The 26,643-nt window shown below is 41.3% G+C and overlaps 1 protein-coding gene across 5 annotated transcripts; it reads left to right on the top strand.

Annotated features, from left to right (window-relative positions):
* The first annotated feature begins 972 nt into the window (after nt 1–972).
* LOC132987444 (disintegrin and metalloproteinase domain-containing protein 23) lies at nt 973–25,661 on the top strand. Of its 5 annotated transcripts, XR_009675615.1 has the most exons (27): nt 973–1,212; nt 1,826–2,043; nt 2,603–2,679; nt 8,235–8,298; nt 9,350–9,432; nt 9,607–9,670; nt 11,445–11,517; nt 12,333–12,400; nt 12,550–12,615; nt 12,823–12,891; nt 13,639–13,805; nt 14,348–14,432; nt 14,523–14,610; nt 15,747–15,798; nt 16,838–16,937; nt 17,041–17,112; nt 17,196–17,282; nt 17,706–17,786; nt 17,901–17,951; nt 18,039–18,102; nt 18,226–18,331; nt 18,755–18,874; nt 18,992–19,160; nt 20,494–20,605; nt 21,008–21,098; nt 21,869–21,959; nt 23,871–23,930. XR_009675615.1 is itself a non-coding variant. In XM_061054512.1 (26 exons), the coding sequence occupies exons 1-26, from the start codon at nt 1,137–1,139 to the stop codon at nt 23,914–23,916; spliced, it is 2,349 nt and encodes a 782-aa protein (XP_060910495.1). In that variant the 5' UTR covers nt 973–1,136; the 3' UTR covers nt 23,917–25,661. The 5 variants fall into 5 exon arrangements, 4 of the variants coding, with proteins under 4 accessions (XP_060910495.1, XP_060910497.1, XP_060910496.1 ...); XM_061054512.1 differs by lacking the exon at nt 21,869–21,959 and having other exon boundaries at nt 23,871–25,661; XM_061054511.1 differs by lacking the exon at nt 21,008–21,098 and having other exon boundaries at nt 975–1,212; nt 23,871–25,661.
* The last annotated feature ends 982 nt before the right edge of the window (nt 25,662–26,643 follow it).

The following is a 26,643-nucleotide window of genomic DNA, read 5'->3' as shown; positions in this document are numbered from 1 at the left end:
CCATTTGAATGCACATAAGGCAAGGTAGCTTAACTTTAAATTTGATATGGAATAATCTGCATAGAGATGGAATTTCTGAGAATTTGACTGGTGGTTGGTGCTGTTACAATAAAATGTGCAAATTGAAAAAAGAATGTTGAAGAACCAAATCTTACTTCATTATAAAATAAAATGTATTGTAATTAAATGTTCTGATTCTATGTAGTTGTTGGTACTTTGAATGTCAAAATTAAAAAATAGGCTACTTAAACTTCTGCAACAGGGGAGAATAGGCTGGTTAACTTTATTTAAACCAGATAAATAAATACATACACACATACACATTTACTACTCAAGAATTATTTCTAATAAATGAGTCTTTATGGTTTATAAAGCCTGCATTTTATACAAGTACCTCCAAATTTGTGCTTTGGTTTTATTATGAATGCAATACCTTACTTGTGGTATGATTTTTTTTTTTGCAATAGCCTATATGGAATTGCTTTCCGACAGTTTTTAGGGGTTTTCCCTGCTAAGGAGCAGTAATAAAAAACATTTTAATAAAAAAATGTCAAATTTTAAGAAGAAGCTGAATACATATTTTGAGAAAAGCATATAGGCCTACCAGTTTTTCCTTAATTCAACAACAAAAGCTAAACGCATACCATTTGGTTAAATTATTTCAATGTTTAATAACCTTATCGTGTTTTTGTTTAATGTTATTTTACTCTCATCAATGTCACGGGTACACTTCCTGGTTCAGTCCGTCTGTTAGAATATGCCTTTGAGTTAACCGGTACGGGCTTCCTGTGGTCCAGGAGGGAGGGAGGGAGGACATGTTTGTCCTCACACAGGGAGGAGTCTGCCGCTTGACTTCCAGTTGCTGCTGCCTGGCCACCGCCTTCTTTCTACTCCCCCCCTCCTCCCTCCCTCTCTTCCTCTCCTCTCCTCCTCTCCCCCTCCTCTCCTCCTCTCCCCCTCACCCTCCCATCCTCCTCCTCCTCAGCAGCTACTGCAGCAGCAGCATAGCATCCGGTGCCTCCTGGATCCATGAAGAAAGCCCCTCAGCACGGCACCGCCTCCGGCACGATGGGACCCAAGCTATTTACTGCATTGTTGTGTTGATACTGAGATATTTCAGTTATCAAATATGAATCATGCATTTGATATTTCTGGCCACTTTGCTCGTCAGCATCCTCTCGCCTTGGCTTCATCCATCACTAGCGTCATCCGGTATGTATTGCAATAGCCTGCTGGCTTCTTTGATCGCTTTCATGTTTCAAAATAGACCTTTTTACTTTGTGTCTTGCGCTAAAATTAGATAGCACGATGTACTGCAGGTGCTCAGCATTGCGTCCCCCTCCCAAAAAATAGATTGGGAGTTATTTGATTTGTTATGCGGCGTCTGATGGTGCATGAGGCAGACTAAACCATCTCAGCACCTTTTGTTCAGCATTAAAAAATTCAACTCTTATCATGTAAGATTTGCACAATTGAATTGACATTCAGTTAAAGTCTTTAACTCCAGTGCAGTTTATTATGTTCTGTTGTTGTCTGCATTGCATAATGCACTCTGTCTCCTGCAGAGTTTTTCAATTTGGCACAAAGCAGATAAAAGTACCTCTCAATGAAATGAAACAGTTCTGTAATTCATGTCATCTTAACATAAGTGGTTTACTACATCATGTCACCAATCATACCGTAATGTGACTAGAAGAACAGCAATGACACCTTGGCCACTTGTCTCAGTATCATCAATGTGTCCGGGTATAAAGGATGACAGCTGGCTCTGTGTGTTTGGACGGCTCAGGTTTTTCATGTCTGTGTGCCTCCAATTCTCTGGCAGTTTCTCAAGGAGTCGAAGACAAGGTTGAGAGGGACGCAGTGTCGGCTCTGCTAAAGCAACAGGCGACTGCAGCACCTGCTCCAGACAACAGGACACACCGTGCGGTAGAGCATGTGATCACCTACCCATCGCGGTTGATCTACTACCTGGACGAGGAGTCGGAGAGTACCTACCATGACCTGGACACCAGGACCAAGACACAAGGCACAGAGGGCCAGGTAGGCCGGCACTGACAATAGGATGGGATGTGGAAATAAGTTAAATCATGGAATGGACTTATAGCTGAGTAGGTTTAAGGAATTTGTATTTCATGAAACACAGTAAAGAAAAAGAATACGGAGTTAATGAAAATTAAAATTGTGATGAGTAGGTGGAGTGTTTGGTTACTGCTGTGTAGTCATGGCCTCTAAGTGAAGTCCATATGATATCATGACATAAACCTCAACTCCATTTTCAATGTCATTTCACTGCAAAATGTCAGACGAAGCTAAGACACCAATCACAATCAGACACAACACATTAGCCGATACGTTTCATTATGTGTGCAAGAACTGGACGGGTGCCAGAGCGACCATGCTGAAGAAGCCGTTCTTCCAGCTTGCCCACTGCAAATGACCATCTGCCATCCATCCACCACATCTGTTAACTGTGCTGAAGATGATGCTGGAAGTGGACTCCAGAGGATTTTGTTGCCTGAAGAAGGCCATTAGCTAGCTTGCACTTGCCACAATCTGCAGTGACTACTCTTCCCCCCCTCCCCCCCCCCCCCTCTTACAGGCAGTGCATCTTGCCCAGGCTAGCTTCCAGTTGAAGGCGTTTGGCACACGATTTGTTCTGGATCTAGCATTGAACAAGTAAGTTCTGCTTTTGTTTCTATGCTCTTCATTTTAGCTATAAGGACTGAAGTTATGGCTCCAAGTTCTGCTGTCAAAAACCCTCCTCAGCTCGCTACAATAGTTTCTACTATTTAAAATGACAGCTGATTGGTTAGCAAAGTTCATGGAGACACAATAGTCGGAAGTGAGGGAAGTACACAATATTGAAACCAGAAATCTCTTTTCATCTTAACACATTTCTAGTTGTTGTTGAACTTCAAGTCTGCGTGATCCTCTTCTTCCTCCTGTTCCTCCTCCTCCTGTTCCTCCTCCTCCTCTTCCTCCTCCTCCTCCCCCTCCTCCTCCTCCTCTTCCTCTTCCTCCTCCTCTTCTTCCTCCTCCTCCTCCTCCTCCCCTCTTCCTCCTCCTCCTCTCCCTCCTCTTCCTCCTCCTCTTCTTCCCCTCCCCCTCCTTCTCCTCCTCCTCCTCCTCTTCTTCCTCCTCTTCCTCCTCCTCCTCCTCCTCTTCTTCCTCCTCCTCCTCCTCCCCTCTTCCTCCCCCTCCTCCTCCTCCCCTCCTCCTCCCCTCTTCCTCCCCCTCCTCCTCCTCCTCCTCTTCTTCCTCCTCCTCCCCTCTTCCTCCCCCTCCTCCTCCTCCTCTTCCTCCTCCTCTTCTTCCTCCTGTAACTATCGACTTGATTATATTTTGTATCTTTTTAAGTTGATCACAGAAAGTTCTGTGTTAAAGTGTTTTTCTCATAACAACATCTGTTGTCATGGTTACAGTGATGTTGCAGATGGTTGTAAGACATCTGTATCACCCTCGGGTTATAGAGAAACCATGTCAAAGTGACCAAACGGTCATGCAGACAGATCCACACTGACACTCTCTCAGGGGATGTTTTAGAAAATGCTGCAGCAAACTCTACAAAGACATTAAAGGGAAATGAAAGCTGTTTTTTTAGGGTTTAGTTTTGCAATGGCTGGCTGTTAGTAAATGAACACTGTAAGCTATATTATGGAGAACACGATTAGAATTAGAATAAATGTTGAGTTGGAGAGATCCACATCACACCTCACACACATCACCCAGGGAAACTCACTAAATAACAAGATGTCTGTATGTGTCCAGTGAATGACATCTCCTAAACTTTATCAGTGTGAGACTCCATAGTGTTATACCCGTGTAGACATTCTCAGAGGATCTATTTGTGCAAGACTGTGTGAGCTAAAACGAGAACAGATAGCACTCGTGAATCACCCGTGCTTTATGTAGATGACTGCTGTTTGTAAATGATCCATACTGATATATTTGATTAACGGCTGCACCGGTCGAAAGATAATGTCATCAGCGGAACTGTAACTGAATATGTCAGCGCCCTGATAACAGAAGTGCTAAGAGCCGTTTTACTTCAGCTGCCGGACAACAAATGAAGACAAAACTGTTTAAGAAAATGATCTGCAAAAACCCAAAGTCACCATTTCAGTGAGGTTGAGTTGTTGGTTTGAATCAAACCAGAAGAAGTCAAGCGAGACGGTTGGGCTTTGGTCTGTCTGATCACTGTCCCATATGGAGACATAAGGCTCCGGACACTCAATGATATTGATTTCTCTTCACAAAGTAGCTGCTGTACATATGTGAAGGCTTAATGTGCATGTGAACAAGGACTTTCAAATGCTAATTGAATTTCATGTCCCTTAATGTGATTTGGAGCTGGAATCTGTTATGAAATATTGTACTTTTATATTGTCTACACAGCTAAGTGCTGTTGGACTTACAGTCTATACGCGCTGCTATTCAGTCTATAGTTAGCAGCTTTTTTCTTTTAAAGGCTTAATATGTGATTTTTCACACTTAAATGTAATATAAATCAAGTATATCCTCTGAAAATAACTCTGTGAGTCATGACTGTCTACAATGGGTGTAACACCCGAGTCCTACTGTCTGTGATGTTTTCAGAGTTTTCAGAGTCCTATCTTCACTTTGTTTACATCGCCCGGACGGCCGGCTGACTCCTCCCCTCGTGTATAAAAGTTGTTTAATTGAGGGACTAGAGAAAAGAAGAATAACATACTGTACTCACTGCTTAACTGTGTTTCTAGATCACGCTCATTTCAGGTAAATTTACATGCAGTGTGAAGATACGAGCATAATAAAGATCGCTAGCATTAGCAAGCTAACACAACAATGCAGCGCGAGTTGTTTTGGTTTCATGCCGGTGCTCAAGGGCGACATCTGCTGGATCAAAAAATCACATATAAAGCCTTTAACAATGCAAACAGAGCCTCCATAGAGGAAGTGTCATAAATCACAATTATTGTCTACTTCTTTTGTACCGCACACACTCCACCATCCGATGCCAAGTACTTTAAAGGCAAAAGTCATAATTAGAGAAAAAAACAAATTATGTTTCCTTGTTGAAGTATAAGTGTTATTTAAGGACTCTTCAGAGGTCTGCAGCTGTAAGCATCCATCTACAGTAAATATTATCTTTTAGTGCAGTACACAAGGTCACATAATGTAGAGGCAAAGTGATATCTACCTCTTATGTCTATGCTACTATTGTATGATCGAGGTGAAATACTCTCATGTATCACACTTCTTGTGTTTCTGCGTGCGTTGTTCGTAGCATAAGATAGCACAAACATGGACGCAGCGGGGAATCAAACACGCATCTCTCAGTTCCATCTCACAGAACACACTCGCAGTCATCATGTTTAACAGATGTCGTCCCCGTACATTGTCAAACACTCCGGAGTGGCCACAGAATACAACAGTTACTCTTTATAGAGCGGCAGAGCGGCCTGAAAGTGTGACCTTGATTCCCAGCTGGCTGCTTGTATCGTAGGTGAGATACATGAGCTAACTTTTCTGTGAGAACAAGGGTTTGGATTCTGCATGGTGTTGTAGCTGCGACAGAACAGTACTGATCTAAATATAGATATGTGTGTGCAACCTGCTGAAAGGTTCTGCTCTGTCGGCTTACCTTACTGTAACTCTGACTGTAAACCAAGGAAGGAGCTTATTACTTTTGAAAATACATTTGACATGATTCTTATATCCAGAATACATTTTGTGAGACAAAACAGTCAGTATGTAAGATTACTTACATACTGACTGATCGGGGAATTCAGATGAACGTAATGTGTCGCTAGAGGATTCAGAGCTGGGTTTGATCAGGCTCTGTACAGAACCTCCTTTCTGGTCTCTCTTTCCTCTTCTTCTCCTGTAGCACTCAGTCTCCTCTAGGGTTGGGAAAACATATCGATATGGTAACTTATCCTCATTTTAACTTGTGTGATACCATTATTATTTTTTTATTTAACCTTTATTTAACCAGGTTGATCCACTTGAGATTAAAAACTTATTTTTCAAGGTAGACCTGGCCAAGACAGGCAGCAGCAAAAACACAAAGTTACAGACGGACACACAAAGAGAGACACAGTACAATTTACAAAACACAACATTTTGGATTAAAATAGAAAAATCTATGAGTCATATCTGGGAATCAGTCGTTCAAACAGCCAAGCTAAAACATCGACATCCTATAGAATCGGCTTCCATGTCTTTCATTTTAGATTTAAAAACATTTAAGGACACCAGCTCTTGAGCTTCAAGTCAGTTTGCAACAGATTCCATGCTGAGGGTGCAGAGTACCCAAAAGCCCTTTTCCCAATTTCTGTCCGAGCCTTTGGTGACAGAGAGCATAAAGAGGTCCTGAGAATGCAAAGAAAACTGTCCAAATTTTATTCAAACACTGGTTCTAAATAGCAATATTTGAATAAAAATAGAATGTCACTCTTTTTATGAGATTTATCTCACAGCGTCACTACTGCATGGCTCCTTACGGTGTGTTGCTCATGACATGGATGAGGGTAAAGTGGATGCAAAATAATCAGGAAAAGAAGAAGAAGACAGCGGGATAAAAGAAGATGGTAGCGGGATAAAGTCGTTGACAGTGGAGATAAGAAGTTAAGAGATGAAGCGTGATAAGAGGTGACACCAAAATCTAGTGAATGAATACATTACTCAACCTTTTAATGTTATATTCTTCAGATATTGTACGGTATCATTATAGTATCATCTGAATCCCTGTATGGTCATTACAGACCATATGGCTGTGGCTCAGTTGGTCGAGTCGGTTGTCTCTCAACCTAGAAGATTGGGGGTTCGAACCCAAACTTCTGCAGCAACATGTCCGCTGTGTCCTTGGGCTCCCGCTACTTCTTATCAACCTCAGCCATCAGTGTGTGAATGTGTAGGTGTGACCTGAGGTGTAAAAGCGCTTTGAGTAGTCAGAAGACCAGAAAAGCGCTTTACAAGCTCAGGTCCATTTACCATTTATCATATATTGCACATTGCATCCCTTCATCTGCTCTTTACACACTTTAACACCTCTAAGACATCTGAACACACCTGGATACACTAACATCCATTACCTTAAACCACCATGCCCTGCAACACTGTCTACCGCTCTCTCTCACACACACACACACACACACACACACACACACACACACACACACACACACACACACACACACACACACACACACACACACACACACACACACACACACAAATACCCATACAAACACCAGTACACTCGAGCATGGTCCACTCTATTCGCCCTCTCTCATCCATGAAGGTTAAAAATAGCCCCTCGCGCAGGAACCTCTCACAGACACCGCTCGTGGCTCGATTCTCCTTTCTTAATGGTGCACTTCCTGCTCACGTGCTGCTGAGCATCACTCCAACATGTCCCACTCATGACTCAGTCAAACAACCCAATCCATCTCTTCCATCCCGTTTTCTTTTTGTGTGTCGGGACACCGCCACACGTCCATGGAGAAGAAAGAGGATGTTTTTGATTTGCAAGGTTACTCAGGAAAAAAAAGCACAGTTGTTGCAGAAATGATAGCCTCTTGACGTCAGCTGTCAGCTAACAGATTGAGTGTGTGTGTGTGTGTGTGTGTGGGTGTGGGTGTGGGTAACAGTGAGGGACGCTGACTCAGTTAGCAGGAACTGCCGAGAGGAACGTTGTGTTCAAGGTTAAGCCGAGGCCTCACAATTGCAATCATTTATCACGTTTATCACTTCATTGGCAGCTTTCTGATGCAGTGATTTGTTTCTGTTCCTGTTATGTGTGCTGATTCTCCAACTCTCATCTAATTCTTTGGAGGAAGAAAAAAAAATGTAGTTCCTGATTCTGGAATTCTTCATCTCTTGCACTGTGTTATTACATTATTCATAAAAAAAAGGATCCTTTATTTTACCCATGCACTTTTGTTTGTGCAGCCTCTTCCTGTGTTAGTTAATCATGAGGAGTAAATGCATCATTATTCTTCCTGCGGGCAGGCAACATTTAACATCCGCGCTGCTCTTTTGAGATGCCATGGGAGTGTTTGTGCTGGCACATCCGGGGCCTAGTGGTGATGAGCGTTGTTGTTTACATAAAGCAGCGCTCACCGCTAGCTTCAAAATACAATGTCAGAGTCACATGAAGCAAAGTCAAGACCCACTCTTGTGTGTTTTTTTATTGTCACCACATCCCATTCTTCCACTCTGACCAGCTGTAATCTCTGTGTTCACAGTGACTTGCTGTCTTCAGATTATGTCGAAATCCACTTTGAGGGGGGCAAGCCTGTTACGTCAAAGGTAAAGTCTTCTGTAGTTATTTCTTATATATGTTACTTGTTTTGGTTGCATCTGGTTCTGTGTTTCCTTCAGCTGGTACAATGTGTCCTGCTGTTTGTATTTTGTACAGTCATGCACACTGGCAGTGAAGTGAAAGGCACAGATATACTCTGTGTTATCTTTAGGAAGTAGGCTTTTAAATAAGACAAGAACTGCTCTTAAGAGTTCCTTTCCTGTAAACCAGCCTGCATCTTGTCTTTTATTGTCACTGCAACTGGTTTTATTGAATTTAACATGTCTGCTGTCACTTAAAGTTCTCATCCAGATATGAGATGGTTTCTGCAGAGGAAGAAAAAGAACAAAATGTACTTAAAGAGGCGTGACCACAGAGATACATAGATGATAGAGAGATGAAAACATAGATAGATAAATACTTCTTCACCAGTGGAAACGTATGTGATCTACAGAACAGACAGATAGAGGTGAAAAAAAGGAGGAGAAGAAATCAGTTTGGGAATGAGGGATGGTTTCTGCTGCTGCTGCTGCTGCTGATTCAGGCAGAGGGCTGGGCTGGGCACACTGTAGCTGAATCAGCAGGGTTTCGCTCCCCTGCAGCCTCCTGCTGGAGCTGTGGTCACATGACGAGGGAGAGAAAGCCCTCTGCAGTAGCAGTGCAGCGTGGGCTGGGTGAAGCGAGGTGGAGAAAGAGAGAGAGATAGAGTGAGGGGGGTTGGATGTCCTCTGCTCACCCTGGATCTGACAGCTGAGTCACAGATAGTTCCAGTACCCGCCGTGCAGTGTATTCATTTCACATCTTTAACAAGTACAGACCGCCTGCAAAAATGCACTGCAAATACACCAAACGGGCATCTGTGAGACAAGCTGTTCACCTCCTCTGAGATGTTTGAAAACTCTCGATAATTAAGTCGAAAATATATGACACGATTTGCTTAGCGATCCATCCATGTATACACAGTTTTTATGTTTTGTGTTGCCACTAATCAGTCTTCAGCCGATCTGCCGGGTCGATCTGTGATGCTGCATTAGCACTTCTGCTTTCTTCTTCTTTCAGGGCGGTGAGCACTGCTACTACCACGGCCAGGTGAGAGGGAACGAAGACTCCCATGTGGCCTTATCTACCTGCAACGGGCTGCAGTAAGTGCACAGCAGAGTCGTGTGTCATAATCCTCGTCGTGTTCAGAATATCTCTGGAAACACTCGTCTCTGCTCCTATTGACTCCATATTGACTGCCTCTCTCTCTCTCTCTCTCTCTCTCTCTCTCTCTCTCTCTCTCTCTCTCTCTCTCTCTCTCTCTCTCTGCCGGGCAGCGGAATGTTTGATGATGGAGTCTATATGTACCTTATCGAGCCTTTACAACAGACTCATTCAATCGTAAGTTGTTCTTGTTGCTTAAAAAATGCAAAAATATGTGTGAGACAGGTTCTATCTTGCAACCTGTGTAGCGTCACCTCCAGCACACATACACAACATCCTCTGCTCTTCTGGTTTTCTACATTTTCAGCTGATGATAATCAGAGTGTAACCTTGTTTTAAGGGAAAAGATAAGAACATGATGCATGTCTGGACAAAACTAATCCCAGTACAAATTCAATATAGTTGGGTGCATTAGCTTGTTCAGTAGTACATAACATGTGTACTCATCTACTATTATATTCACAGTATTGGTAGCAGGGCTGGGTAATATGGATCTAAGTAATGACACTATATTTGACAAATGAACAGATGTAAAACATTCAAGTAAAATCACATCAGTCTTATGCAGAGACATGTGCTGTAATGCATTTCAACTTTCACAAAACAATTATTTGAACCACAGAAAGTTATACACGATGATATAACCATGTAGTTACAACACTACTCATAGACATTTAGAAAAATACTCTTGTGTCACTTCTAGGTTGTTTGTTTAGTTTGTCTCCATTCTAAAGGTTTTAAGATAATTATGAAGCTACAGCTGGCATGTGGTTTGTGTATGTTTGTTTAAGGACTGGAAGCAGGATCCACATATTTTTGCAGACTTTGCAGATCAGCACAGCTAAAGCACACACATTAACCGGAGACATCACATTCGTTTAACTTGATCTCATTAATGAAAGTGTTACATCTACAAACTGGCGTTTCACAGGGCTGTGTGGGAGTGTTGTTGGGTCATGTGGGACTGTATCGTCTTGGCTGGAGGCAGAGGCTTCCTGGAGTTCTGTTTTCTTTTTGAGTTTGCCTGGCAGCCCCCCATGCAACTTAAGGAAGTCCCTGTGCCATGCCAGAAAAACAAAAAAAACAATGGTCTATATCCCCTCTTAAATAAAATAAAAATATTTTTTAACACTTTCTGTTGATTAAATTATTGAGAGAACATGTTCATTAGTGCGCCTCAGAAGTGTAATTGAAAGGTGGATGTTATCTTCTGCCTGAGACGTGCTCCTTTTTAAAGTCTTTGTGTTCACTGACGTTCACTTGCTGCTGGCAGGGGTTTATTATCTAACAGACATGAAAGTGGTTTTAATCATCTTATCTAACACTCTACAGGACAAGTACCAGTGTATTTCTTATAATGTTGACTATTCAGAATCAGAATCAGAATCGGGGTTTATTGCCAAGTACATTTACACATACAAGACATTTGACTTGGTGTATTGGTGCTAAACAATTAACAAGGAAATAAAGCAGAACTAGCAACAACTTAAATAATACAGTATAAGAAGATATTACAATATATAAAATAGAATTAAAAAATGTAAAATATACAATATAAAAAATAAAAAAACAAAAATGTGCAATGTAGGAGCTGTGCAGTGGACTATGAGAAAAAAATCTTAATGTGTGTAACTACTCACAGAGTGCATGTAAGGAAGAAACATTTTTAAAGTCCAGTGGGCGTTAATGTAACGCATAAAGAACAGTTCAGCATTCACATTACTTTGATGTTTTACTGACTGTGGGCCTGATGAGAGTCTGGGTTATTCCTGTAAACAGTAATGTTTACATTTTCAGACACCAAGTATGGCACACAGCTCTATTTCTTTATTTGCTCTAAGTTTACTCCACAACATTATATTTTGAGTTAGAGTTCAATGGAGGTACACTCCTCCTGCCTGTAGCAGCTCCTCCTCAGTTTCTTAACACTTGTTGCCTCATCATCCTGCAGGATACAGCTGCAAGGCCTCACAGACTAAGAAGAGCAGCCTCCCTAAACTGGAACGATGATTCAGAGGAACAGGGTAAGGGTTTGGTTTTCGCCGTAATTCAGCATGTTACATAACCTCCTCCACCAGTCATCCAAACACCTCTCTGCACCCTGAACTTATGTCCACCACAAAGCATGCAAGTATTGTTTACGAGTAGTTATTCCTGTGGTTGTAGCAACGGAGCTCTAACCTGTTACGAGTCAAGGTGAAAACACTTCTGAAGAAAAAACTCAAACACGTTAATGTTAACACATGTGCTGTCAAACAGACTTTTTTTTCATAACTTTTTTTATTGAGTTTTGAGACAACTTGAACACAATACAAACTAAGCTTGGCCGTTCAACGAGTTACAAAAATAAATAAACACAGTATGTATTTGAGGTAACTATGGCACATTATACAGAAGGGCTATAGAAGACAAAAGAAGGAAAAAACAATCAAGTATGCGTACATGTAACGTGCACACACATACATGAATATGCTGAGACATACACATAAAAGAGGGATGTACACATATCACTACCACAGCATTCAGCAAGAGTAAATAAATAAAATGTTATAGATAAAATAAAAAGATATAAAAACCCTGGTGTTATCACACACATTATGAGTCAGACTTGATTTTTTAATCAGGCAGTTGATTTTGTGCTCCTAATGAATTAATTTCTGCCAAGTTGAATGACTCTACTGTACCTCAGCGTGCTCAGCAGCACTTCATTGGAAATTCAGGGAAACAATTTTGATATTCTGGGAGACGAAAATAACAAAAACCAAACCCTGTGGAAACACGCCGACATTAATCTTTTATGTGTATTACGATGTCACCCGTTCATTCTGTGTGTTGGCAGTTGAGGGGGAGCAGCTCTTCTCCGAGCTCGATGACTTGTCCTGGCTAAAACGCAGGAAAAAGCGAGCAGTAAGTGTCTGACCTCACCTCTGACTGAAACTTCTACCCGCCCTTGTTTTGTTGTAAATCAAGGTCAATGGAATGAGTTTTCTGTTGTGCATAAAGTCAAAGTCTACCTTGTGGAGATGGTGAGACTTACTGATGGTTTTACTTTGCAGATGCCTCGCACTACATTTGACGAGATGAAGTATTTGGAGGTTATGATTGTCAGTGACCACAGTATGGTACGTGTCCTCATTGAGAACAAGAAAAAAGAAACTGCTGCTCTCTGTAAAACTGTTTTTCTCAACATGTGCTGTGTCAGAAAAAAAACCTCTTTATATCACTTTTAACCACAAGAGGGAGCTGTATCATTGAAAGTAGCACCCGACTGTCACTGCAGCTTACACATGTATACGTTTGCCTTTGTTCTTTTTTATTTGTGCTTGCAGTTTAAACGACACAAGACCAAGCAGCACACGAGGAACTTTGCTAAATCAGTGGTGAATCTTGTGGATGCCGTGAGTGGAATCTTTCGTTTCTTTTTTACACACGTGTACTGAATGCTTTACACAGATCTGCTTCTGTATTAACTTACAGACAATCGTTTTTCAGCCTCTGTAACTTTGAAGCTCTTTGAACTATAGGATAGAGATTGACAAGACAAGTTGTACATGCATCAGAGAGTCCTATTAGGAGGCACCGGCCAATTCAATTGGCTGTCCCCTGACTTTACATTTAGCTCATCCCGCATGTCAAAATGTCCACTTCTACATTCAAATACCTACTTAAAAATGTGAATTCTAACGCTTATTCCTACTAAACCTCAGCAGGGTTGTATTTTCTTTTAAACTTAACAGAGAATATAAGTGATCTGATGTTTACAAATCTCTCAGAGAGCACAGAGCATGGCTGCATGCTAAGTGGCCCAGTATAAAATGTCCTCTCCTATAAGGTTGCTCATGTATTGGATAAGATCCTACATTACAACACAGCTCTGTGACAATGTATCTGCACATTTATACATTAGTCATTATGGCATGGCTGAAGACTTCTCTTAAAGTTATAATTCAGTAAATCTATTACTTGTATTGTGTTCACATCATGTGTATTAAAGTTTTTCCCACAAATATATGTTGCCCTCAGACTTTAAATGCACACCTGTTGTTGCTCTCCTCTCTCTGTGTTGTTGCTTCTCTCTCTTTCTCTCTCTCTCTCTCTCTCTCTCTTTCTTTATTCCTCCCATTCACTGCACGCATCAATGGCAGATCTTCAAAGAGCAACTTAATACACGCGTGGTGCTCGTTGCTGTGGAGATCTGGACCGACAAGGATCAGATCCCTATCAGTGTGAGGCCGCTGGAAATGCTACGGGATTTCTCCAAGTACCGACAACAAAGCATCAAGCACCATGCGGATGCTGTGCACCTTATCTCGTAAGTTATTCATTCAAACAACATGTTTTTACTTAACCCTTTTTTTAAATTCTTTATTATAGTGGGAAATGATTTATTCTTAGCCCTGGTTTTCTTTGAATGTCTGATGATTCTTTATTTATAATGTCTATTGTATTTATTTTCCCTGGTGTTTATCCTCTTTGTTAGAATATAGAAATGGAATGTACTAAATGATAACAAATGTATTGTAAATGTATTGTAAATGTATTGTCTGATTTAATGTCTGTTTGTTTGTTGGACTGTTGGATTACTGTCTTGGGAAGGTCTCCCTCGTAAAAGAGATTTTATATCTCAACTGAATGTTTTCTGTTAAAATAAAGGTTTATATCTAATAAATAAATACAGAAAGTCCTTTTCAAAGTGGAAATGAAACCATCAATCTGTGTTTATAACACAGTTATTACATTTCCATATTCCAAACATCCTCTGGAAATATTTTTGTTTCTCTTTATACCTGCTGGGAGCCAATTTTTAAATCTGTGTTACTTCTACCTTTTTGTTTTCTTGCATCTTCCTTGCAGGAATGTGACCTTCCACTACCGCAGGAGCAGCTCGGCATACTTTGGAGGCATGTGTTCATTGAGCCGTGGCGTCGGGGTCAACGAGGTGAGGTTTTCTGTCTAGCAGAGTATCACTCTGAATGACAGTGTGTGGGACTTACAGGTGAATAATCCCCGATCTCTGCTGTGTCCACAGTATGGCACCAGCTTGTCCATGGCGGGGTCTCTATCGCAGAGCCTGGCTCAGAACCTGGGCATCCAGTGGGACCCGGCATCCAAAAGAAGTATACTTAAAAAGCATGTTATCTTACAGTATAAGTGAAACAGGAAGGGAAGCTAATCAGGGCAAAAAAGCACAACGTTCAAATCACACAAACCACAGAATAACATTTTGGTTGTATTATTCCATAGAGAACAGTTTGACTTTAATCAGGACCTTATGGTCACTTGTTTGATACACACTCTTCTCTCTTCTTGCCCATAGTGATTTAATGAACTCCCCTCTAAGTGAGGACATAGGAGACACTACTAAGGCAAAATCCATTTTTTCAAACAAAATCTCAAAAAGACTTACAAAGCACTCTCAATAAATGAAATAAAAACTCCTTAAAGAAAAAAACACTTATTACTGGAAGCACTTATTGTAAGCTACTATAGACACACTTGACCTCCAAATGAGTTTAATTTATTATCCTGAGGTTCTGATAAATGATGCATTAATGACAGTTTTCCCCTTATTCCTCATGCTTATTAGAAGATACCCTAACCCCCCAAAAAAGCAGATTTTGGCACATGAGCTAAAACTGTATGTAAGGTTGGATACCCTTTGTGTACATCGGGTAGTCTGAGGTTCATCAAAACAACCTACTGTAAGAACTCTGATGATCTTTTTGTTATTTACATTTGCAACAGTGGGGTTGTCTCCCATTGAACTTTTAGTCACTTCAGTGGATCCTTTTCCATTTAAAACAACAGATGGTGCCTATAAAAACACAAGGTGCCTCTTGTTTGTCTGTAAACTCTTGTGCCAGGAGTGACAGATGGAGAGATGCTCTGGTTGACTTGGAATAAGTGGTCCAAAAATGATTTAGTTTGTCAAGCAAGAGAAACACTTGTGCCTTTAGTTACATGATCAAAGTGAGAAACACCAACCGAGGTCTTCTCTTCCTGAGCCAAAATGTGCTGATCTTGATGAGAGGCTGTGAGGAAGTCAGTGGAGGGAAAAAAAAGAAGAAATTCTTAATGATTCACCTGAAACTTCAGCTTCTAAATCCACTGAATGAAGCGGATTATCTGCGTTAAAAACACTCATGTTAGCATGTTTTCATTCAATGTCTTTTTTTCCCCCACTGCATTATTTCACTTCTCTGTCTCCCTCCTCTCTGCCTTTGTCTCTTTGTGCGTTTTCTTCTGTCTGCAGAGGAATGTGGTTGTGCTGACTCGTGGACTGGCTGCATAATGGAGGACACCGGGTAATTTACATGCACACACACACACAAAGACACACACACACACACACACACACACACACACAAGAACCGGGGAGTGAAACAATCAGTTATCAGTGAAACAGACAGGAAGTGTGCTTCACAGTGTTTTTATCAACTACTGTTATGTGGTACAATTGACCACTGTTTCTGTTTCACAACAACATTGTGTCATCCTTACAGAACCAGCAACTCTAAAACTATCCTTCAACACGAGGTCATTTCTGCCTCTCATTAAATAACATTAACTTAATATTAAGTACTTGATGCTTCATGTCACACATACCATGTTGTGTTTCATTTCATCTCCATTAGTCGGTCTTCAAGGATTCAAAACATCCTGAATTTCATCATCAGAAGCTGTGGCAGGGCATAAAGCAGTTGTAGTGATAACATGTTTTGTGTCTGATTGCAGGCTATAAGGAGATATGCACAAATAAAGTAACAGTTTTTTTGCATTGGATTGTGCAGGAAGTTGTTAAATTCAGTTTCAAGGAGATTTAGTCGGAAAGAACAGACCTGTATCAAACTCTGGCAGTTTGGTTATCAAAAAAAAAAAACTAGCCTTACAGTTGGAAAGATTTCAGAAGACTCTTAGAGTAACTGATTAATTAATCTATCAATTTTCTATTTCCTTACCAAATGGAAGGTTCTTAAATGACACCAGTGATATAACTTTGAAGTATTGTTTTATGCTGCTGTAAAGAAACATTATGTGATATCACTGTTTTCTATCAACTTTCAGACTTTTGATAGTCAGATTAAGAAACATGTCTTAAATTGAGCCCTGCAGAAATCATTTTTATAATTTGTGAACATATCCAGTGAACACTAGCAGTGATAATAGTCAGTATAAATATCTTGGCACATGCAGAAAGTGTTATAAAATGACACAGATGTTAAAAAAAAGAGAGTGGGGCATTCAGTCGTCACTCTACTTTGAGGTTGAGAAGAGTATGAGCATGCATGAGAAGCATCATTTGCAGCTCTTTAGGGCTTAAAGAACACCTTTCTCTTCGTTCAGGGTCCAACATCCAAGGAGATTCTCCAAATGCAGCATCACAGACTACAAGGAGTTTCTCCTGAGAGGTGGAGGCTCGTGTCTGTTCAACAGGCCAACCAAGGTTACATGATCACACCGGCTGCTCTCTGTTATATGTCACTACTATCATGAATCATAGATGTCAGCTCTGTACTTCACATGCTCCTCCTCTCTCTATCCGGCAGCTGTTCGAGCCAACAGAATGTGGTAATGGATTTGTAGAAGTGGGAGAGGAGTGTGACTGTGGAGCGAGATCAGTGAGTGTTTCTTCTTCCTTCAGCCTGGTTTGTTGTTGTCTGCGTGTTCAGATGTATGAAGCTCCTCTCTTCCTCATTTTCAGGACTGCTACAAGAAATGTTGCAAGAAGTGTTCCCTCTCAAGCGGGGCACACTGTAGTGACGGCCCATGCTGCAATAACACATGTCTGGTATGTTCTTTGTCCTTAAAGGTGCACTATGTAGTTTTGGTGGAACAATTTTAAAGTTGGAGAAGTGTACAGATTCTGTGGTAATTGTTCATAACTCTAGACAGAAACTGTTCTAATAGGAAATTTGGTCCCTATAACATTGTCTGAAGATAAAATGATATGCAAGAAGTTATGGTGGGGGGTCCGCAACAGTGAAACTGTAACTCTCCTGCTAGCTTTTTAGCTCTAAACAGTGTTCCATGGATCCATTTTTTCTTTGAGTAAAGTTTGTGTATTCAGTTCAGAAAATATAGCATAGAATTGTTTCACTTCTCCAACTTTCAAATTTCACCACCAAATCTACATAGTGCACCTTTAAAGTTTTACAATTCCAAATTGTAATTATTATTTTTTAAATCTTGTCTCCTCTCCTTTTCTTTCCAGTTTTATCCCCGAGGTTACACTTGTCGTAACTCTGTGAACGACTGTGACATCACAGAGACTTGCTCTGGGGACTCAGGACAGGTATTCTTATGTTGCACTGTTACACTCACTGCTTTTGGTTTCAATGTGTTAGTTCTTTGGCATTTTAAGGATACATGTGGATGGTTAATAAGTTGTGTTTGTGACTGTTTTCAGTGCCCTCCCAACCTTCATAAGCAAGATGGTTACCTCTGCCAGGTCAACCAGGTAGCCAGACCATCCAAACCAGAGCAGAAACCATTTGGGAGCAGAAGTTTAAGAATATATTTACTATCTTTTCCTCTCTGTCTGCAGGGCCGCTGCTACAATGGAGAGTGCAAGACCAGAGAGAACCAGTGTAGATACATTTGGGGGTCAAGTAAGAATGTCCATTATTTGGTTCATATTTGCCGGCATTAGTAGAGTGTCATCAGCGTATAGAAATACTGTATGGAAATAGATTTGTGCAGTTCAGCCCTCTTTTATTTTATTCATCCCCCAGAGTCTGGAGGCTCAGAGAAGTTCTGCTATGAGAAACTAAACACGGAGGGGACAGAGAAGGGCAACTGTGGGAAGGATGGAGACAAATGGATCCAGTGTAGCAAACAGTGAGTGTCAAATGAAGATTCATGTAACGAGCTCCAGCACTTCTTCTGTGCATGTCAGCATGACACAACACTAAATGTCTACATAGAGTCTGAGCTCTACTCCAGTCTTTTCATCTTCTTTTAGTGACAATGGAGGAAATTCAGGTGGTTTTAAAGCCAACCCATAGAGGGCTATAGAGGGCAGATCATACTTAAAACCTGTGAACACATCTTCTGTTCTAATCAAAGTCATACACCTGGCTTATATTGAACAAAAAAAAACAAAAGAAGAAGAGAAAATTGGTGAACTCGGAAGAGAATTTCCAGTCAAGTTGAGTTGTTTCATTTACAAGGTATATTAAAAATCAAGACCCGAAGGGATAAAAGTGAATAGATAATTTAAGACCGGCATATGTACAGTTTTTTCTCTCTTGTATTTTGCAGTGATGTGTTCTGTGGTTACCTTTTGTGTACAAACATCGGCCGCAACCCACGCATAGGTATGATGAAAGGAGATATTACCCCGGCCTCCTTCAACCACCAAGGCAGGCTGGTAGACTGCAGGTAAACAAAAGAGTACCATATAAAAAAGACTTCCTAGTTGACTTACAGAAATGCGACAGTAGGTCTGTTCTTGTCAATGGGTTTAATTCCCTCTTCCTATCCTGTCTTTCCTCACAGTGGGGGCCATGTGCTTTTGGACGATGAGACTGATTTAGGCTACGTGGAGGATGGAACTCCCTGTGGGCCGTCAATGATGTGCCTTGACCACAAGTGTCTGCCCATCCAGTCACTCAACCTGAGCACCTGCCCCACTGGACCTAATGGACAGGTTTGCTCTGCCCATGGGGTGAGTCCTGACGTGGATTAATCCAATGCTTTTGCTTTGCTCATTAGCAGTGTTTTCAACGAGCTGTCCAGTCAACTTTAAGAGGATCCACATGAGTATCTTCATTTTTATTTCCGTTATTCCATTGGTAAAAGTTGTACCAAAAAATAAACACACTTTTTTTTCAAGTCTTAGCACACTGACTAAAGACTGGTGAGGTGCTGAAGCTATTGTCACTTCTTCAGTGCCAAAGGACTCAATACATAAAATGTCCAGTTGATTAGATAGGGTTGAAACTTTTACTTTTTATTTTAATTCTCAAAATGTTGGCACACAACTGGGCTTCTTGGACAATAGTTAAGAAATGTCAATGCACCATATTAACACAAGGTTTTGTTCCTCTGACGTCACGGTCAAGGTTGGAAACTCACATGCTGTTTACATTTCGTACAGCTAACAGGTTGCTAATCGTATAAATGTTGTATAAATCTAACTTATCACTATAGTTTAGACACTTCTAAATTGATCAGTAACCAAGAAGACATTGGATACTGATAGTCTGAATAGTGGGCCATACTTCATGATAAAGCTACATATTAATTAGCTACTATAAGATTACAGCTAACGTTAGCATTAATGATTACTTCCTAGCTAAAAGAGTCATTTGACAGCCTACTGTTGTAGGATATGTAATTAAAAGCAAACAATTATAGCTAATGGTGATGTTAGCTAAGAATTGGTTGAATGCTACATTTAGCTGTTAAACTTGAATGAACAGTTCCTCAATCAGGCTAAACAGAATTTGGCTGAAGACATACACACACATGCACTTATGTGTGTTTGTGGAAGTAATTGCTATGGTGATTGGGGTCTCCTGGGAAACAGTGAAGGGACAGCAGGATTTAGAAACAACAGATCATGAAATAGCTTAGACAGTAGATTTATTATAGAAAAAGCCCCCAACACGCCACACAATGTACACTTATTTTCAAATCGTATTCTTTATCAAAACGTGTAGTGAAATTTATTGAGCGCGTTGATAGCTTTTGGCTGTAAGCGTATTTTGACTCTTTATAGGTGTATATTATCTTTGTATGGGTTAGGGTTGAGTTTGAGTACTGATTGTGTTTCCCATCCATTTTTTGGGGGGGAGTGGGGGTGTTGACTTCCAGATACCTGCTTGCTTTACAAAACCTCTTACAGCTTCCCTCCAAAGTATGACATCATAGGAAAGTGATCCTGTGATATGTTGAATGGGTATTGTGAAGAACAAGTACCCCAGTGTGTCTGCATCTCTACTTACAGCTCATATGTCCCCCTCCTCATCTCATCTATTTCTGTCTGATCTGTACAGGTGTGCAACAATGAAGCCACATGCACCTGTGACGCCACCTGGGCAGGGACAGACTGTAGCATGCCTGACCCGCCTAAAGAGCCTGAGGCCGCTCAGGATGAAGGAGTCAAGGGTCGGTTTCCTTCTTGTACCACCTCTGGCATCAGATATAAAAATATAACACACTTTTATGTCCGCTTTTTCAATTGAATACTGCATAGTGGGTTGTTCTAAAAATAAATGTGATACTCTGTTAGATCTGACTCAGCAAAGATTCTAAGATGTGTTTTCAAAAAGACCGTTTGACATAGACAATAAAAGCAGTGTTAAAATTTGTGAAGTTTGATTCCGAGCTAGAAATTAAACACACAGTTCAGCTGTACACCTGATACTTTGTCCACAGGGGGGCAGGGAGGTGGTTAAGGGGGCAGGAAGCGTCACAGAAGAAACCGTGTCACTCCACCCGTGTGACTCTGAAGCAGACGCCTGCTGTTTTTGACAGGGTGGTAATAATGCTCCTTTTCCCTCTGCACAGTGAGCGTGGCCACTAACAGGCTGATAGGGGCAGTAGCAGGGACCATTCTGGCCCTGGGGGTGATTTTTGGAGGCACAGGGTGGGGAATAGAGTAAGCATCTTTAACCCTTTCACAGCTCTTCCTCTCATAGTGGTGCCTCAGTGTGCGGGCGGTCTCGTGAGCCGGCCTGAGCCCGTGTGTGCGTCCCGGTGGCTTTGTGTTTTCTTGTGTGTTGGTAATGAACCATATAACTGTCACGTGATTGGATGTTTTCAGTGTTGTGTGATTGATTGATGGACTCCTCCTTCCTCCTCCTCCTCCTCTCCTGCCACTTCCCGTTGTTCCTCTCTCTTCATCCCCCTCTTCCTCTTCTTGTCCCTTTCCTTTCTTGGACTCTTAGTTGTTATGTGGTTGCTCCTGTGATCCTCTCCTTTCTGGGGCATGTGGGGCATTTAGACGATAAACAGTCCTGAGAAGAGTCCACTTAGTGACCTGGTCTTGTCAGTCAGTGATGGGCTGTGTGGTGACTTGGACTCTCCAAAAACACTTTCAGGCCACATATACATAACCTCTGTGTTTAATTCATTTATAGTGATGAATAGCCAGGGTCTAGTCCTCTGCACAACCTCAACACTCAACCCATTGATAAACCTCTACTGACACCAGACTCAAGTAATCCAGAGCCTATACTTCACTATCTTCATCTTACACATTAAAAGGGACTGAAAGCATGCAGACTCACAGACTCAGTCATTTTATTGTAGCAGTATACTTATGGTTATATTTCTGTTCTATGTGGAATAGTCATTGTTTAGATACATGTTATTAATTCAGTAAGTGAGCATAGAAACTCATGTCTTTTTCCCCATAACCCTTTACAGGTCCTAGTGCCACCAATCTAATAATAGGCTCCATCGCCGGAGCCATCCTTGTGGCTGCCATAGTGCTGGGGGGGACTGGATGGGGCTTTAAGTAAGCAACACGTCGCATGCCTCTCCTGCTCTTACTCTAGCATCCCTGCTGCTTCTAGACACCAGGGTTTGAGCTCCTGCTACATAAAACAGTGTGCCAGCATTTCACACAAAGCACATGGAAAACACATGTTTGTCATGTGTCTGAACTGCCCCCCCCCCCCCCCCCCCCCCCGGTTGTTCTATAGAAAAAAAGATGTGAATGCAGATATGTAAAGGGTGATTCGGGAGAGAGAGACCAGGCTTCATGTGCTGGGTTTTCTTTGGATCTGTAGCAGGACCTCAAACTGATTGGAGGGGCAGAGCTCAGTATTTGACATGCATGTTAAATTAAGGCCTGTTAACAGAGGGCGAAGAATTATTTTAGCAGCTAAGTCATTTAAAAAAACATCTTGTGTATTTTTCTGTGGATAAGTTTAAATGCTATTTGCCCTCTGGAATCCAGAGATAGACCTCTAACATCCTGTATATCCGTGTAGCCAACAGATTTACCTTTTTTTTTCTGACTAAATTGACTAAATTCCTTTCTACTGCTGATTAGCCTGCTGTCTTGATCATCAGGGGTGTTAGGCATCATAATCTAAATAAGCCCTCAAGAGTAACTAAAAAAAAATACAACTCTACAGCCACCAAAGCATGCCAGGAAGCAAAGCATTATGAAAAAAAAGAAATAAAAATAGAATAAGAAACAAAAAACATTTCTGCATGTTGACTTGTTGATTGGGAGGAGGTCAGTTCATTGCACAAAGGCTGAGCCACACCCTGAGTGATCTGCTCCGGGGTTGTCCAGCTCTCATCACCTCCATGATCTTTTTTTCTCTCAATCCGTTACTGTTTGAGGGTGAGACTTTAAATGGAGTAGTGAGAGCCACAGAAGTGAGGACCTTATTGTTGGCCCGCAGCCTTTGTGCCATGGCTGGCCACACCCACCTCGACGGCGAGACTCCGCCCTAGAGCAGACTCTTGGAATCATCGCCCCACACCAGCTGCCATTGCTGCCCGCTTCACAGACCTGGTACAGACACGGCGCATTGCACTGCATGACCCACGCACAACAATAGTGCCACCTTCAACTGGCCTACTATTGGAACAGGTGCATGACAGAGCGATAGAAGCCCCACAACAAGCCACAGTACGGGGAGGTTATGCATCACTCCTGTTGTTGTATTTGTTGTTGTCCCACTGTTGTGGTAGTAGTTATTGTTGCTCCTGCTGCTGCTGCTGCTGTGGTTGTTGTTTCTGTGGTTGTCTTCTCTTTACTTCCTCTTTAGACTGTATTTCATGTTAGCTCTCTCCTCCCAGATGGTTATGTTTTGAGTGGAACTAATTTCTTTCCCATCAAAACTGGTAACGAGACGTGACTTCTACACTTCCTCACCTTGTAAACTGATGTTGCACGCACAACCCTTTTGGCAGTTGTCTAAAGACAATATGGGATATTCATATTCAGAGACCTTCAATTTGACTTTAAACTTTCACCGTAAGAAGATGCTTGCTTAATTATCTATGTGAAAACTTAGTTTTAGGCGACTTCTTTTTCACGCTCAGTGTCAAATGATCTCTTGATTTTTGGTCTTTAAAATATTTACCACACTGTCATTAATAATGTATGGGGCCTGTAAAGGTGTTTGCATGTCAATATCTCATACTGCCTCTTCCAGTTGCTGCCAAACACGACTAATATGGACCAGCCTTTCCTCGCTTTAATGTCTTCAGCATTTTGACCTTGAGGTCTTCAAAAAAAAAAGTTTTAAATTTGGCTCATGGACATAAATACAAATAAAAATGTGATTAAGGTTTTGTACTCGCTGTAGACTGAAGAGATTAGTGTGGTTGCTTGTCCGGGTTGCACTAGCTGTGGTACTCATGTGGTTGTAACGTCACTGAATCATGTTTCCTTTCTCCTCATAAGAAATGTGAAGAAACGGCGATACGACCCCAACGCCTCAGCCATTTAACCCGAGGAGAGATGGAAATCACAGACGGACTCCTCCGAGGCTTCCTTAGTTGGCTACCTGACAGCTGGACTGCACTTACTGCTGCTGATCTTTGGCATTAGATTTACTTGAAAATGACATAGTGGACATTTTAATAAATTTCATCGTAGTTACATTAGAAATGCAGCCTTTCCCCCCCCCCCCCCCGATCTCTAGAGTGACAGAGCTCCTCTTCCATCCTTTAGTGCCAGTGCACAGGCGTTCAGGCGGAATTCACACCACTCTCTCTCACCTGGCATGATTATCCGCACACAGCGTGCTGCTTGCTGGCCCCTAGCATGAAGAGCTCCATCAGCAGGGCTCTGCATGGCTACGAAAGCTATGAATATACAGGAAAAAAAAACATACAAAGAGAAAAAAAACGGAATAATCTAATGCAGGAGATAGCCTTGTTAAAACCAAACCCAATGGAAAGCAGGTTCAAGCTCCTATAGGTCCTTAAGGTGCTGTAGATGATTAAGGGGGCTGCATGTGATGACCCATAAGGGCGGTGCATTTCACAAAGTGAACGCACTCACACACAAAATGTACATACATAAGGAGATCAGGTTTGGAATTAACTGCATATTTTACGAGGACATCTAAAGCTTTTGTTTCTTTTATCTCAGCATGTTGTATAGCGGGTGTTTTTGGCAATGTTATTGAAAAACACACAATTAGGATTTGGGCCAAAAATTGGAGCCGCACGCTGCACTCTTGTTATTGTCTGGGTTGAGGCCAATGGTTCAATTCCCCCACAGCAGACAAGGCGGCTATGGTGTCAAGGAGAAGCATGTCAGGTCTAGAAGATTCTGACTGATATCAGAGTAAAGATGTCCCCACTTCCTGAAGTATCTTCAACAGTGACTCAAAAGCCAAAGAACCAATCACCTGAACATATGGATGTTGTTGCACACAGAGCACTTTCCCCCCCTCTGTCTGCAGCCAGTGGTGCCTCTCCTACTGCTGAGGGCATGAAGTCTGTCTATGCAGGCGCTCACCTGTCTAAACCAGGTCTCACATAACAGTCCTCATCAACACCCACTATACTGGCTTTACCTTTCTGCTCTCATAAACTCTTAGCCAAAACCAAGTTCAGCTCTTCTGGGAACGTTGCATGCAATCACTATAGTGGGCTTATAATTCTATATGGGAGTCCCTAAATCCGCAAGAAAAATATGCTACATAAGATAGGTGCATGTCAACTACAAAAACATTAACTTTTATTTACTATGCAAAGAGAGATATTGCACAAACGTATGGGTAATAATGTAGACATGGAATTACAGAAACCTCTGCTAATCAGCTGATCTTTTGTATTTGGCCACTCCCACGTCTTGTTTCACTTCGCTTCAACATACTCAAACTATCAATGGACAAATAAAAAAAAGAACTGAATAATATTTCCAATGAAAAAGCGAGAGAGCACCCTTTTACATCTGTGGAACTGAAAATCTTTTTTGTGTGTTTTTCATCTGATCTGATATTTTTAATCACACACATGCACAAACACGTACACTAACACACTGTATGGCGCCTCTGCATATCGAGGACTGAAATGTTTCCTTGTGCAGGGTTTTTATTCCCAGTCCAGCTGATAGTTGGTGTGTTCCAGGTGCTGCCATAGCACTGGCATCGTTGTAATCCTCCATGTAACTCATTGTCTGGTGTCCCTCTCACTGCATCATGTACAGTCGGACCGATGAATAAACTACTGACAAATTTTATCTTAGCGTCTTTGTGATTTTCCTTGACAAAACATTACTGAAGAGGTCATCTCTGCTTTTTTCTATCTGAAAACAAACAAATTATGAATGTAGTCAACTATTAATAATGTTATAGACCACTCTATAGTGCTTCATCACATATCAATGGTGAGGTCAATTTATTTTCTTGAGCCTTTAATCCTTTTGGGTTTATACTAACATTAACATTTCATTCACAAATTACTTTATCAAGTACAAAAAATGTAGTTAACTTAATTCAATGTGTTTGATGGTCTCTTCCTGGTCACTTTACTGAGAGAAAGTACAGTTTTTTATAGTTAGCACTAAGTCATATGATTGATACATAACCGTCAAGCACATAACCCCTTGTTTACCACAAATTACAGTTAGTTTGAACAAGGTATATATATATATATATATATATATACACAGTATATTATATTTTATTTTATTTTTTCAGTTTCGAGATGGGCAGGTAGGTGGATTTCTTAACATTTTTAAGACTTTAGAGTCAGTAGAAATGTTGGTTGCAGCATGTTAACACAAAATTCAATCTGGGCCGCCAGAAGCACACACCCACTGTAGGACTTAATGTACATTTACTGCTTGTACACTGCAAGCTACCTGAGAATTTTACATTTGTTCTAATGGATAATTTAGCTGTAACAATTCAAAACCAGACTCAGACACAGGGGATTGTCCAGGACACAAAAAACAGTTTGTGAGAAAAAGCTCTTTACTTAAGTGTTTGTAGGTCATACACAGAGAGAGAAAAACAATACGGAAAAATCCAAATAAGGGCAATTCCACAAAATCCAAAGACCCACACAAGGTTCAAAACCTGGCAAGCAAACACAAGGAAAATAAGGCTGGAAAGCATGAACACACAAAGGAGACAATGACAGCAGAGAGCTGGTGGAAACACAGCCGTATATTATGCAGATGGCACACAGGTGTTGGGACGGAAGGCGGGAAACAGAAC

This window comes from Labrus mixtus, chromosome 13 (assembly GCF_963584025.1).
Source record: "Labrus mixtus chromosome 13, fLabMix1.1, whole genome shotgun sequence".
NCBI classification, from domain to species: Eukaryota; Metazoa; Chordata; class Actinopteri; order Labriformes; family Labridae; genus Labrus; species Labrus mixtus.
Note: the sequence above shows the minus strand (reverse complement) of the source record. Positions and strands in the feature narration are given on the sequence as shown.

What these genes read in the sequence shown, in the direction of transcription:
- LOC132987444 (XM_061054512.1), top strand. Translation starts at nt 1,137, where the DNA reads ATGCATTTGATATTTCTGGCCACTTTGCTCGTCAGCATCCTCTCGCCT. An exon ending in CTGGATCTAGCATTGAACAA is followed by an intron (nt 2,680 to 8,234) that starts GTAAGTTCTGCT and finishes CTGTGTTCACAG; the next exon opens with TGACTTGCTGTCTTCAGATT. An exon ending in TGGTGAATCTTGTGGATGCC is followed by an intron (nt 12,892 to 13,638) that starts GTGAGTGGAATC and finishes CATCAATGGCAG; the next exon opens with ATCTTCAAAGAGCAACTTAA.